Source organism: Artibeus jamaicensis, unplaced genomic scaffold (assembly GCF_021234435.1).
Source record: "Artibeus jamaicensis isolate MK-2021 breed Jamaican fruit bat unplaced genomic scaffold, CSHL_Jam_final scaffold_474, whole genome shotgun sequence".
Classification (NCBI taxonomy): Eukaryota; Metazoa; Chordata; class Mammalia; order Chiroptera; family Phyllostomidae; genus Artibeus; species Artibeus jamaicensis.
The window spans coordinates 3,683,853-3,698,900 of NW_026522046.1; the positions used below are offsets into that span (position 1 = coordinate 3,683,853).

The 15,048-nt window shown below is 40.5% G+C and overlaps 1 protein-coding gene and 1 long non-coding RNA gene across 6 annotated transcripts in view; one reads left to right on the forward strand and one right to left on the reverse strand.

The window, feature by feature from the left end:
- Positions 1 to 302: 302 nt before the first annotated feature.
- LOC119039110 (uncharacterized) lies at positions 303 to 14,160 on the reverse strand. 2 transcript variants are annotated; one of them, XR_008390161.1, is made up of 5 exons: positions 13,920 to 14,160; positions 13,172 to 13,321; positions 11,373 to 11,463; positions 2,526 to 2,588; positions 303 to 1,573 (listed from the first exon to the last, which is right to left on the reverse strand). It is a non-coding gene; the product is annotated as an uncharacterized LOC119039110 (long non-coding RNA). The 2 variants fall into 2 exon arrangements; XR_005080552.2 differs by lacking the exon at positions 13,920 to 14,160 and adding an exon at positions 13,437 to 13,525.
- Positions 13,734 to 15,048, forward strand: part of MASP1 (MBL associated serine protease 1) — a 59,735-nt gene continuing 58,420 nt past the window's right edge. For 3 of the 4 annotated variants that reach the window (XM_037131770.2, XM_037131767.2, XM_037131769.2), the window contains exon 1: positions 13,734 to 13,824. In XM_037131770.2, coding sequence (XP_036987665.2) covers positions 13,820 to 13,824 — 5 coding nt within the window. In that variant the 5' untranslated portion in view covers positions 13,734 to 13,819. The remainder of the gene's footprint in view (positions 13,825 to 15,048) is intronic. The other variant, XM_037131768.2, reaches the window with a different exon arrangement.

Genomic DNA, 15,048 nt, shown 5'->3' on the forward strand with positions numbered 1-15,048 from the left:
TGAGTCCCTGCTAGTTCCTTCTCTCTGGCTCCAAACTTGGCCACTGCTATTTAACATATCTATGAAACCAGTTAAAGGTTATAGATATGTTAAATAATCATTCCAGAGGTTAGCTGCAAAACTGTTGCTATGCAAAACAGCTCTCAATGGCCTGGCTCCATTCATCCCTTCCCCCCGGGGGGGGGGGGGCGGTAAGGACATCTTATATGTCTCTCCAATATTTCTATACACTTTGAATTCTGGACACCTTTCTAAATCTGTTTTTTTTTGCCCCCCCCCCCCCCCCTGGCTGCACCCTGTATCAATTTCTCCTTCAAGTTCTAACTTGGTGCAAAATGTATTTTTGGCATATTTCATTTTGTTGTGTGTGATATATAATATCTTCACTATATCTCTGTACAGAATCCTGAAATATTCAGAAAAACAATGACAATAATAATAATCCTTTTCAGGTTTACTGCACCAAAGGGTAGACAGAACAGCAACTCATGTCTCTTCATTATAGATGAGGAAACTGGCCCAGGCAACTTACAAGAGATGCTCAAGTTCTTAGAGCTCCATCCATCCATCCAGAGAGCATGGGTGCAGACCCAGGGCTCTTTGTGTTGTACCATAATGCTTATATTGAACACTTGAGGAAAGAGCATAACAGTCTACCCAATACCATCTACCCAGCCCCACCCCAAATCAATCAGGTCTCTTTTCATATGAGTGTGTTAGTCATAGGAAATGTCCGCCTAGAATCAAGACTATGTCAGAGTTGGAAGGGGCCTTGGAGATTACCTAAAGATTGATACAAGGCATAGATGTTCTGAGAAGTCAAGAGAAAAGATTAAGATCACCCTGCCAGAGGGACTAGGAGTCTCATCCCACTGTCCTCAGTACAGAGGAATATGAAGAGAAGGTGTTCATTCAACCAGCCCCAGAACTCCTTCGAGGAGAAGATGCTGGGAGGCTTCCTGGAAGAGGTAACAAATGAGAAATTCAGAGGGCTTTACATGTATGTTTGCCCTACATCTCCTTGATTGTCCAGGAAAACCCAAAGGGGTGGCCTGGAAAGGTATTATTATTATCACTGTATTGCAGAGAAGGGAGCTGGGGCTCAGGGAAGAAAACTTATTTGTCATAGTTTACACCACCCAAAAGAGTGGTGAGGGCTGGACTAAACCAGAATCCTTTGTTCCCTGTCTCACTACCAGTTCAGCCATGTCCCTGAGGATATGTGGGAAAGGCTCCTTCATGTGCTGTAAGTTCCCATCCTGCCCCACCCCCACCCCCGGTGGCTGATTTTATAGACCTTTTCTCAGGCTCTGGGAATGACTTTGGGGTGGTGGTGACTAGCCATGACTGACGCACTGTGTTGTGGAGCTTCATTGATTGCATTTTCTATAAGCACATCTCTGGGGTGTTGTAAGGACTCACAGGGCTTCAGAGTTTCTGGTTAAGATCATTTTCCTAGGAAGAGTCTGTAATGACTCTCAAATGACTTGATTTTTTTCTCAGTAGTTGGTATTTTAGTATGGCACTTAGGTCAGTTTAGGCAAAGATTTTCTTGATACATCAGCAAAACATGCTATATAGAAGAAAAATGGATAAATTGTACTGCATTAAAATTTTTAAAAATTTTCTCTGCAAAAAACATTAAGATAACAAAAAGACAAGCCATGGAGTAGGATAAAATATTTGCAAATCATACCTCTGATGATGGAATTGTGTATATAATGGACTCAGTATACATAGCTAACTTAATTAGAAAACAAATAATACAACTTTTAAAATAGGCAAAAAGTTTGAATAAACACTTTACAAAAAAGGATATAAGGGTAAAAAATAAACACATAAAATATTCTACTTATTAATCATTAGGGGAATGCAATTAAAAACCAATGAGATACCCCTACATACATACATATAATTGGCTATGTTTCTTTAAAAACTGACCTGATTCAGTATTAGCAAGAAAATGGTACAACTAGAACATTCACTCACTATTGGTAGGAATGCAAAATTGACACAATCACTTTAGTAAACTGGCTGACAGTGTCTTAAAACATTAGACATACATCTCCCCTATGATCCAGCCATTTCAGTCCTAGAGATGGACCCAAGACAAATAAAAGCATAATTCCAAACCAAGGTATTTATGTGAATGTTCACAGCAGCTTTATCTGCAATAGCTGGAACCTGGGAACAACTCATATGCTTATTAACAGGTAAATGAATAAATAAATTATGGCACATGACACATGCAATATGGGTAAATTTCAAAGTAATGATGCTGAGTGAAAGAAGCCAGGCAAAAATGAGTATATATTGTATGATTCTATTTGCATAAAATTCTAGAAAGTGCAAACTCATATAGACTGACAGAAGCAAGATCAGTTCTTTTCTAGGGAAGGAGGGACAAGGTGGAGCAACAAGGAGAGATTACAAAGAGATACAAGAAACTCTCAAGGATGATGAATATGCTCATTATTGGGATTGCAGTGATGGTTTCATAGCTGTATGGATATTTTAAAACTTACCAGATGGTACACTTTAAATTTGTGTAGCTTATTTGATATCAAATACTCCTCAGAAAAGCAAGTCTGAAAAATAAAATAACATGAGCTACTGAGAAAGTAGAACAGGTGAAAGAAGAGTATTTCTTAACTGGTGAATAAAAATAATTTCCTGGTGAATCCTCTATGAGAAACAGTATGGGGTTTCCTCAAAAATTTAAAGCTAGAACTACCTATGACCCAGAGATTCCACTTCTGGGCATTTATGTAAAGAAACCCAAAACACTAATTTCAAAAAAAATATGTGTATCCCTTTGTTTATTGTAGCATTATTTACAATAGCCAAGATATGAAAGCAACCTAAGCATCCATCAAGAGATGAATGAATTAAGAAGTGGTATAAATATACAATGGACTACTACTCAGCCATAAAATACTGCTCAGCCACCTTTTGCAACAATATGGGTGCACCTGAAGGGTATTATGCTGAGGGAAATAAGTCAGACAGAGAAGACAAATGCCATATGCTTTCACTCATATGTGGAATCTAAAAAACAAAATAATGAGCAAACAAAACAGAAACAGACTCATAGATACAGAGAACAGACTGATGGTTGCCAGAGGGGAGAGAGGTTGGAGGGCTGGGTGAAAAGGGGGAAGGGAGCAGGAAGCACAAATTGGCAGCTACAGAACAGGTGTGGAGATGTAAAGTACAGTGTAGGAAATATAGTTGATAATATTGTAATAACCATTCATGGTGACAGATGGGTACTAGGCTTATCAGGGGATTACTTCACAAGTTAAATAAGTATCTAACCACTGTGCTGTGCACCCGAAAATAACACAAAGCAATACTGAATGTAAACCGTAATTGAAAACTAAAATTTTAAATAAGTGCAAAAAAATAAACAAATTTGCCTGAGGCATAGCCAGCTTTCCTGAGAGTAGTGTGTATATGGGTGTGAAGTATTTTTATTTTAAAACTCTTTTAACAGCTTTTGAAGAGCTAAAACTCTTCAAAACAGCTTTTGAAAAAGTTGTTGTCACCCAGGTTTGCTGTGTTGTGACAACTGAAGTGTTCAAGTTTGTCCTGCGGTTTGGCCTGAGAGTGCTACCCCCACCACAAGGCCCATGTGCTCCACATGCCGCTAAGCTTCAGCCAAGACCAGCTCCAGGCCAGGAGGTCCTTCCTGCTCTTTTCCCACTGCTTCAGTCTCATCACATCTTTCCCCGGCCTGGGGGTGGTGTGAGATTAGGAGGCCTGGGTACTTAGATGTCATTGGCTCCCTGGTTATTCTCCAGCCTCTCACCAACTTGGTTCCACCCCCCACACTGCTATCAAACATAAACTTTATAAAACACTATCTCGTATATTAACCTCCATTTTAAAAGCTTTTCATCTCCCCATTGCCTAAAAATTCAAGGATCCTCAATCCTTTCAAGATTCTGGATCAGTGGTAAACTTGCCTCATCTAGCCTGGCACTGAGCTCCCAATGCAGTGACATACACGTTAATGTCTAGTATTCCAGATGCCATCATGGTCTTTCATACCTGCATGAACTCACATACCTCTCTTGGTTCCCTTGGTCTTTAATGGTATTTTTTTCCCTCATCTGTCTGTAGAACTTCCCCTTATTTAACCTTTGAAATCTTGTTTAAATGTCAGCTTCTCTGGGAAATCTTCCCCGATCAACTACCATAGGAATAAACACTACTTTGTTTCTTACACATACTTTAAGTTATTACATGTGTCAAATTATACAGCAAACATCTGTCTTCTTGTGTTATTTTTCACTACAATAATTCAAGGATCTCAACAATATTTTTGCACCTTTGAACAAATAAATGCTTTTTAAAATACATGAGAGGTTTAACTAATCTTTAAAAATCCATGTCATTCTCAAGACAGGTAAACATACAATTGCATCTGTAATTGCAAATTGTGGTGAGTGATATGTAGGAGGAGAACAAAGTTCTATGAGAGAGAATAATTTATAGTCTCAAAGTTCTATGAAAGGCCTAATTTATACAAAGTAGTCTACAAGTCATGGTGATGTGGTATTTAAGTTGAATAGAATGAGTACAAGTTAGCTAGTGAAGAGTCAGTGTTTTCAAATGATGGGCTATATAACCTGGATTTCAACATGTGGAAATTCCCCATTCCTATACCCAATTCATAGAAATAATGAGAAAAACATAGAAATGAGATTAATAAAGGAAGAGCTGTGCTCAGAGTAGAGAAAAGGAATTATCTGTGGATGAGAAAATGGGAAAGTCTGTAAAAGGAGGGCAGGAGAGGAGAAGCTACCTGTGACAGGGAGCTGAGGCTGCAGTAGGAACCCATCCTGACCATGCAGAAGCCTTTGTGATCTCACTGGGAAGCTGGAAGCTGACTCTCCCAATTGCAGGGGAGAATATAGAGGTAAAATAGCAGTCCCATGTAACAGAATTGTGTCAGTCAGGATAGGCTAGATTATCTGCAGTAACAAAGAATACCAGAAGTTCAATGGCTTCCAATAGCAATTCTTTCTAACTCATACAAAGTCTGCCATGGTCCCAGGCTACTCTTCAGGGCAGCTGTTCTCCACATGTTGACTCAGCCCTGCAGGCTACTTCAATCTCATGACACCTCATGTCAACATGAGTCAGGTTCAAATGCTATTCTAAGACATTTTTATTTTATTCTGTAAACAAAGGAACACTCTGGAAAGTCTGGCAGAGAAAAAGAACAAATAAAACTTGTATTTTTATTAGAGTGGAACTGAAAGCAGAGAAACCAATTTAGGAGGTTGTTGAAATAATCCAGTGAGACCAAATGAAGCCCTCCACAAATGCAAGAGCATGGGGAATGGCAGACATGCATGACGATGGATTTGATAGATATTTATATGTAAACAATAGGGCATTGATTGATGGCATATGAGAAGAAAGAGAAATATAAATCAGGGTGACAGTAAAACACCTGGCTTTGGTTTCTGAGTTGATGGTGATTCATGAACACAGTTGGTGCAGGAGAATGAGCAGGTTGGAAATGAAAAGATAACAACCTCTGTCCACTGTAACCCTCAGATGAAGGTGGGAGTAGACATTTGATTTGTGCATGAGAAACCATGGGAAGGTTTGGGGGTAAAAAATAAGTTTCTAAATGAGCACTATGTAACAGTATTTAAAACTATAGTGGTAGAGTATATGAGAAATATTCAGAAAGAATAATTAAAACTGTGTTTCTGAGCTTCCTCACCTCACAGAGGGCATTAAGCATCAGAAATTATATGCCCAACTTTAAGAATATGTGAAGATTTAAATTTTTCTTAGAAGACCCATTTTACAAATGTTTATTAAGATCTTACTATGTACAAATCAAAGACACAATTCTTGGTACAAGGAATACAGCAGTAAACAAAAAGTATGAAAAAATGTGTCCACCTGGAGACTGAGTTATTCTAATGGGTGAAAAGCAAGCAACAAACAAATAAATAAATAATTAATTAAAATAAATACTATTTTAGGTGGTGATTATTGACATAAAGGAAAGTAAAACAGGATATGGGTATAGCAACTGTGGGAGGGACTAGAATTAGTAGAGCAGTGGTTGGGCAGGAACTCACTGAAAAGGTGACACATTTAGAGAGAACCAAAGGAGCTGAGGGAGTGAACTCTGAGGGTTTTGGGTGGGTATTCCAGACAGAGAGGACCTAGCTTTCATTAGCTAGATTCTCAGTGATTCACCAGAAAAATGAAAAATGATTCCTCTGAAGTAAGAAGAGGGCTAAGAAACAGGTAGCAAAAAATAATCTAGTAAAGAATGCTGGTGATTGGTTGTGGGGTTCAGAAAATATGTAAAGCCAAAAGAATCTGATCGATTGGAAGAAAATGGAGTGGGGTCAAGTGACTGGATGTGTTGGTAAGGTTGAAGTCTAACTATTGGGTTATTGAAGGAGCCACAGATCTACAAAGAAGATGGTGGTCAAAGAAGAGGGTATAATGAGTTTCAGATTTCAGAGGTGGATATGGCTGTGGGTATAGTGCATGGCTAAGTTGAAATAGGAAAAGTCATTGTTGAGGATGAGGTTGTCAAGGATCAACATCACTCAGGACACCAGGAGAAAATGGAAAGGAAAAGTAAGCAAGGTGCTCTGTACTTGACATCTTAATGAAAAGAACAAAAGATAGGAGTAAGAGGTTGGAAGGTCATTCATAGAGATGAGTCTGGTGTGCCAGAGTGATAAAAGAGCAGGGGAATTTGCAAGGAAAGTGGAAAAGTAATGGTCAGAAAATATCCACAGGGAGTTAGAGAAATGAGAGCCCTGACTTCTCCGTGGTCTGAGTCCTGTCCCCTGCGCTGTCTCAGCTCAGTTCTTCATTTGTTTTTTAAGGCCTGTTCAACCCACCCTGTGGTTTGATCCACTTGATCCATGGGACCTTAGCATCTGAGAAACCTCTGAGAGAGAGAATATTGACTATGAATGGAGAGCAACTATAATAGATACAAAATGGATTTAGGCGAGCAAAGGTAAGGGACGTGTGTATGGTGTATTAGTTTCCTAGGGCTGCCATAACTAAATGCCATAAACTAGGTTACTTAAATTGCAGGAATTTATTTTCTCACTGTTCTGGAGGCTGAAAGTCTAAGATCTTCAAGGTGTTGGCAGATTTGGTTTCTTTAGAGACCTCTCTCCTGGGCTCACAGATGGCTGCCTCCTTGCTGTGTCCTCACAAGGTCATCCCTCTGTGTTGTCTGTGTCCTAATCTCCTTCCTATGAGAACATCAGTCATATTGGATGAGGGTCCACTCTAAGAATCCCCTTTTAATGTAGTCATATTTTTTAATTTCCTGTATCCAAATACAATCATATTTGGAGATACTAGGGGTTAGAACTTTAACATATTAATTGGGTGGGGCATAATTCAGCCCCTGAAAAATTATGTATGTTTCAAGTTCTTAAGAACCCCAGGATTCTCTCTTATACATCATCTTCCCCAACATAGCCATGAAGAGAAATAATCAAACAATAAACCAGGTACCCTGTGTTACCAGCTAGGCTACTATAAGGTTCACAGAGTCAAGCTCTTCAGTAAAGATTGGTTAGATGACAAGGCTCTCTTTGGTCAGAAGTTCAAGTAGACTATCCCCACCTCCTGCTAGTTTAAATCTTAATCTTCCCTCCTCCCATCCTTTGGCCAGGCCCATGAGAAACAAGGTCAAAGAGAAAGCCAGAATTACCTAAAAGGAGCTGGTTCCAAGTTTTTGTTTTCACTGAATGAAATGAGGCAGAAAGCAGAAGTTGGTGTGTGTGCCTGGTTGACTCATTTTCACTGCTCACTAGTAAAATTAGACTCTGGTTAAGGGAAGAAGGAGGAAGACAATAGAAATCAAGTTAGGCTGAGAGGTGGGAAAAGGAAGGAGGAATTCCCTCTTACATAGATGACAAGGAGGTTCTATAACCCATAAGCTTGATGGCAGCTAAGAATACATGAAGATTTTGCTCCTCAAGAGAAGTCAGAGCACCTTAGAGAACCTCTTCACTTTACAGTACTGTATGGTAGAGAGCCAGGCTGTGTTGGCCAGGCAAGGATCTTCAAAAAAAGTTTTTGTTTAAAATACTTAGCCTGAAATAGACTGGTCTATAACCAGGGGTCAAGTCAAGAACGTGTATAAAGAACCCTTGGACAAAGACAATGTGGGGGGAATGATTGAATGTGGGGCAGGAGTAGGGCAGAGGAGAGTAATGAGGGAAAATGGGAACAACTGTAATTGAACAACAATAAAAACAAAAATTTTAAAAATGGAAAAAAGATTGAGGGCTATGGAAATCTGAGTTCACAGTCTCAACCTCACCATGTAATTTCTATGCAACCCTGCACAATGCATATCTCTCCTCAGGAACTAAGTTACTTCTTCTCAATATTATTAATCATGCATATAAAATAGAGGTGATAATTTATGGCATCTACTGGCTATTCTGAAAATAAAATGAGTCATAACAGTGAAGCATTCTTCTTGGGAGACCTTTTTCTGTTTTGACTTAGAGGTCACCCTCTTTTTAAAACTACTTTAGGATCTTCTAAGCTTCCACCTGGTCTTAATAGTAATGCAATAGATATCATTCCACACACGGAGACAGAGATGCCATGAAGTGTTTGAGTAGGAACATACTTAAAAAATAAAGCAAAACTCCTAGTCTAACATTATCAGTGTGAATTAGAAACTTGAAACTCAGGAGGGAAGATGAAAAGCTCAAGGCTTCACATTGGGTTGGAGCAAATGTGGCCTCCATTCCCGGCACCTGGACTCACTGGCCAGTCCTCTTCCCCGGGAGTCCACCCTCCAGACTGATGATTCCAACACAGTCATTTGCCTGTACAATTTGTTTCGTATACATAAGTACCACCTATATTATTATTTTTAAGATTTTTTATTTAAACTGAATTTGGATTTATTTTTCAACTAAAATCCATGTACTTGAAAACATGGTACTGCCACAAATATAAAAATAATGAATAAAAAATGTTGAATTCTAGCCTCCACAAGACTCTGAAACTGACACACCAGGTAAAAAGGAAAATAGTGGTCATGGCAAAATGCCCCGCCTTGAGATTCTCTTCTTTACGGCATCAGGAGTGAAGGAGAAGTTTAAAAGGCGGGACTTTTTGGACATATGATGGAGATGGACATTGAGGGTTGACCCATACAATCCCCATTCCCAGCCCCTGTCTTTACTGCCTATCAAATTCTTGAAGTTAGCAGTGGCTGTAGAATTTAGCTATGGCCTGTGAGGCATAAAGAAAAGCATCCCAATGCTACCTTTTCCTCTTTTTTTTTTTTCTGCTTAGACACCTACATCTGGAGTTACTGTAGCCATTTCGTAAGCATGAGATGACAAGCACGATCATAAAAGTCCAAATTCTAAGCCTAGCAGAACAGAAAGAAAAAAATATTGAATAACTGCCCCAGAACTACCTCCTCCCTTCTTGCTATGTAAAGAAAACAAATTCTATTTCAGCATTAGTCAAGGTTTCTCTTATTACTTACCAAACAGAATCTTAACTGGTCTGTTTGTTAATTCCATGTATATGGCACCCCAGATAAGCTTGACACTACTGGTGGTACGTCTTTCATGCTTTGGGAGACCCTTCTGTAAGAGAGCCTGTACTGGTTTGCAAAAGCTGCCATAACAAAATTCTGCAGATTGAACAGCTTAAACAGCAGAAGTTACTTTCTCACAGTTTTGGAGACTAGAAGTTCAAGATCAAGGTGTTCTTTTGAGGCATCTCTCTTTGGCTCACAGACGGCCACCTTCTTGCTGTCTCCTCACGTATTTGTTTTGTTTTTCCTGTGTTATCTGTGTCCTAATTTCCCCTTATTATGAGGACCCCCGTTAGATTAGATTAGATCCCACACTAACAGCCCTGTTCTAACTTAATCAACTCTTTAAAGACCCTGTTTCAAAACAGTCATATTCCAAGGTACATGGAGTTAGGGCTTCAACACATAAATTTTGGAGGATATAATTCAGCCTATAAAAGAGTCTAAAAGTTTATTTTTTTAATAAAACCTATTTTTTCCTCCCTGGGAACTTGTGGTTACATAACTCGGCTCAGGAATGTTCAAAGTCCACAGGGAGGATCGGGAATTTGCAGATGAGAGGAAAGAGTCTTTAATTTGGGGTCAGGAAGACTGGGCTCTAAATATTGGTCACCCTCTTGCTGACACACTTAGTCTTTCTGAACCTCAGTAGCATGATCTGTAAAGAGATGGGAAAATTACATGTAATAATGTAATGGAACTACCTGGCACATACTGAGAATATTTTATCAAATCCAAAGTCCCAGTAATTATAAGATGCACCATTTGTGTTATATGTGCCCAAAATGGCAAGATTGTGCCATGGGAGTCGTGGAAGTTTTTTAAGTTACAGACTTAGGAGCCCCACCCCAGACTCCTACACAGGAATCTGGGTTGAAGTTCAGGAATTGGTATTTTTTAAATGCCCCAGACTATTCAGATAACCTGATAGGCTCCGAAGCAATGATTTTCAGCATAGGTCAGGTGTTGAACAACTTAAATTTTAATTCTAAGCTGTGCTCTTTGGGGCTATTTATCAGTTTCTTGGATATTCTATAGGAAGCTTGGATTTCAGACTTTGCCAACAAAACCCATTGCCCAGATTCCTTACATTTTCTAACACATTCATGGAATTCCAGAAGGTCCAGTCTCAGGAGATATATGTAATAAATACTTCAGCGGAACATGTAAACTAAGTCTTTCCTAGTAGTAGAAATGCTGTGGCATTGCCTTTCTGTGGAATAGTTTTCTGGTCCCTCACCCTGACTACAACCTGCAGGTGTTGAGCCCACATCTGCCGTTCTATGCTTTTATGATCCTAAATGACATACTGTTAGTTACTCCTTAGTCACTTCTATGCATATTTTAAACTTCTTGGTGAAACTTTAAAAAATGTTCTTAAATATTCTTAAAAAGTATTGTTTTGAAAACCTGCATTTGAATGCTGATTAGTGGGATGCTATTATGACAAGAGTTAAAGCCAGTGTCAAGATTAGAGGGTGACTCTAGATTCTTTGATTGCTTTGTAGGTCATTAGCAATTCACCTGGCCACCTTCACTGTGCCAGCATCCCACAGTCCTCCAGCCCATATTTATATGCGTTCATAATTTCAACAGAGTTCAATCCCGATTTCATAGTGGAGCAAAGTGATGCCTCTCCTCCGCCTCTCCCAGTTGAGAACCCAGGTGACCTGCCCAAGGTTTCGTTCGAGTTAGCCTACCAATATTGAGCCTATGTTCAGACCCCTGTGCTTCCATTCCTCCCACTCCCACATCTATTAATGACACCACAGGGAGTTCTTACCAGGACAGTATCACTAATGTAGTCCAACCCAATGGGAAACTTCCTGAGCCACAACGTTCTTGTTTTCATGCAGATTCCATCAGAGGCTTGGCTGTCACCCAAGAAAGCACATATTAGATCTGCTGTACATTGGCAGAACTTTGGCTTAGAACATATTTCAAATGCCTCGCATTGAACATTGGCAGCCTTGAAAAAACATGGCCAGGAAATAATTACAGGAGCCCCAGTTGCTCTATGACACTTTACAAGGAGAAGCTGATGGCTTTCGCTCCCAAGCTCTCCCCCTCTGCCCTGGGGTAAATGACTACACTTCCCAGTATGTGCCCTAAATTAGGGGAGGCCAGCTGAGCTGCAGCGTGAATGGAGGGAATGTCTTCAATGGGCAGAGCCCTCTGCACAGCACAGTATGCCTTGCGCCAAGTTATGTCTCCTTCAGCTTTAAAACCCTTGTGTATTCCAAGAGAAATGTAGTCCATGTGTTTTTAATTCATTTACACTTAAATCATTAAAATGTTGTTTTGTGAAAGTTATTTGATGTCTAAGGAGGTTGTGAGTCTGCTTAATGGGACTTAAAAATTTTTTTTCTGTTCTGCCTGAAACACAAAAGCAACATTCCGTTGAAACAGTGCCTAAGGACAAACCTATTCTCTCATCCCATGAACTTGTGCCCACATTATCAACCACAGTCTTTTAATAATGCCAGGCTTGGCAATGCTGGTATTTGAATGTGTCAAAATAGAGAAACTAAAGAGAAAATGGAGCAAGGAGAATTTCAGCCAGATTCAAGCAACTGTTCCCTAAAATGTGCAAAGCAAGGTGTAGAGTACATTCGTGTGAAATCTTGGTTAGCACAGGTGGTAGCCATTTATCGAGCACACCCCTAGCTAGCTAGAAAAGCATGTCACAAGTATAATCTCACTTAAGCCCCACAGCAGCCCCCATTTTCTAGATAAGAAGACAGAATTAAAGATGTTAGCACTGTGCCTAAAGTGCACAGCTGGCATTGATAGAAAGGATAGATCACAACCAAATTCTCACTCTGAGTCTAACACTGTTTTCGAAATGCCTTAAACTGAGTTTTCCTGTGAATGTTGTAAGAACTTGAAATGTCATATGCATTGTAATAATGATGCATATAATCAGTCAGAGCTCAGACTTTTCCCTCATTGTTTTCTAGCTGTGTGACCTTGGGTGAATTACTTAACCTCTCTGAGTATTTTCATTATCTATAAAATGGGGATACTCTTGCTACCCACCTATATGAGGTATAAAGATGATCGGAGAGAATTAACACATTGCCAGAATAGTGCTTGACAATAATAGCGCTTAATAAATGTTAACTGTTAGTGGAAATAGCAGTAAGCAATAACAAAGAGCTGGGTAATCTTGTCATGTAAACTTTCTGAGCTTCATTTTCCTCATTTGTGAAGTAAGCATGATGGTATGACCCTCACAAGTTTGTGGGAGCAATTGAGGTGATATTTGTGTATCGCTCTGTGCCTAACATAGAAAAGCTGCTCAGTGAAATCTAGTTTTTACACCCATTTCATTGTTTTTGCCACGAAGGAAGTGCTTTTCTTTTTATTTGGCTCAGAGTAGATGTGGTGCTGATTTTCCCACAAACCTGCAGGCAGACCCGTGCACAGGCCTGGCTCTCCTTGCACCCCGGGGTGTGGGGTGTCCATGCTGTGAAGGACCCTCTCTAGCAGACCTCACACAGTCTGATTTGGTAAACAGCACGAGCTCTGTGTTTCAGTGGGAAGAACAAGGAGCCCAGTGGAGGACCTGTGCTCACTCACATTCTGGACCAGTGGCTCTGCTCACATGAAAACTTGTGGTGTTTGTCCACAGACTTGGGGATTGGGATCTGTTTTCTTTCCTAGCGTAGACTTTAGAAGTGCCTTCTTAGTTGGTTATTTCTGTTTAATCGGTGTCCCTTTGCTGGTGTCCTGAAAAAGAGCAGAAAGCTACAGCCATCTGGAAAGGGAGACTGAAGAGAAATTAGACTTTGTCCCCCTCCACCCCCCCACACACATACATACACACACACAGTGACAAAAATACCTATTTGAGTGTCTCAGTTATTTTCTCTCAGGGACTGAAGCCAGCCACACAGGATAAAGGAGGGAACTGGAGGAACAGATCTCTTAAAGAAGACAGATTCTGTTCTGTCAGGTTCTTCAGAGTGTGTGTAAGAGGGAGTCGGAGCAGAGAGAGAGAGAGAGAGAGAGAGAGAGAGAGAGAAAGGCAGAGTGAGAGAGGGGGAGAGGGGATCTGTTGCAGGCAGGGGAAGGCGTGACCTGAATGGAGAATGCCAGCCAATTCCAGAGACACACAGGGACCTCAGAACAAAGATAAGGCATCGCTGACACATCGGGGACGAGCTCACAGACAGCTCAGGTCGGGGGGACCAGAGGCAGGCAGCCAGGAGCACCCAAGACAGGAAAATGAGGTGAGTGCCAGGGCAGGAGTGGGCATGGGTGTCCCTTCAGGGACCTGCTGTCAAGTAGCCCTGCAGGATCTGACCTTGTCTCTGGGCTAACTCACCTTCGTGTCCTGTGGGTAATACAAAGGGTTTCTTATCAATTCTTGGGGCTCTGAGAGGCTAACGTGGGCTGGAGTGCCTTCCCCGGGACGCCAGAGACATGCAACTTGAAACGGGAGACTTTGTGCAAATCCTGCTCGGGGCTGCTGAGGCTCAGATTTCTCCCCCTGCCAGCGTGGGGTGCTGCCGGCTGGTGAATGTGGCTTTCCTCCTGTTGCCCACAAGGCTCATTTTTTGTTTTCCTCCTCTGCAAAGAGCATTGGTTTATCTCCCCCAACACTTTGTGAGTTAGGTATGTGTTTGTATGTTTATTTGTTCTGACCGGAAAAGAAACCAGCTTCCCACAGCTCAGCTCTGTGGTTTTTTAAACCTGCAGGACTTGGCCAGTTAAAGCCTCAGTTTAAAAAACTAAAACCCTGTCCCCATTTTACAGTTTCCTATGAATTTCTAAATTTCTTACTGAAATCAGAGGCAGCTGGTGGCATGAATCAGGCTACCAATTGCACCAAATGGCTCTTAAAGGGATACCACAATTTTTTTTAAGAAGCCTTTGGAGTTCTGAACCTAGGACTTTAAATTCTAATTCTTTTTATGCTCCTCAACATTTCCTATTCCTCATCCCATAGTTATAGTTACTGGATCCTTTCTACTAGACATTTTTTATAAGTTTTCCTCTGCAAGTCTCAAAACCCTAACACTATAATTATTTTTACTACTTATAAGTGTTAATGCTGTTAAAAATACCCCCCAAAACAGAAAAGAAAAACACTTCAGGTTTATTAGGTTCCTAATCACCTCTTTTGCCATTAATTTTCTTCTCAATTGAAAAAGGGGTTTTGTTTGTTTCTCTTTTGCAAAGTCACCTAGCAACTTTCCCGGTTCTGGGGTCACTGTGGACCCTTGGAACTCAGGTTACCCATAGTTCAGAGGGGTTATCAGGTTTTTAAGGTTAATTCAATCATTCTGTTCTTTTTAAATCCGTTGTAATTTTAGATCTGCCATCTAACTTCATTTTCCTTTCTCCTAAAAGAGAGGAAATTTATGCCATCTCCATGCAATGACGATCTGATTGATCTGTCACTGTTTGAACCCCGCCCTACCACCCAGCGCCTCAGTCATACCAAACTGCAG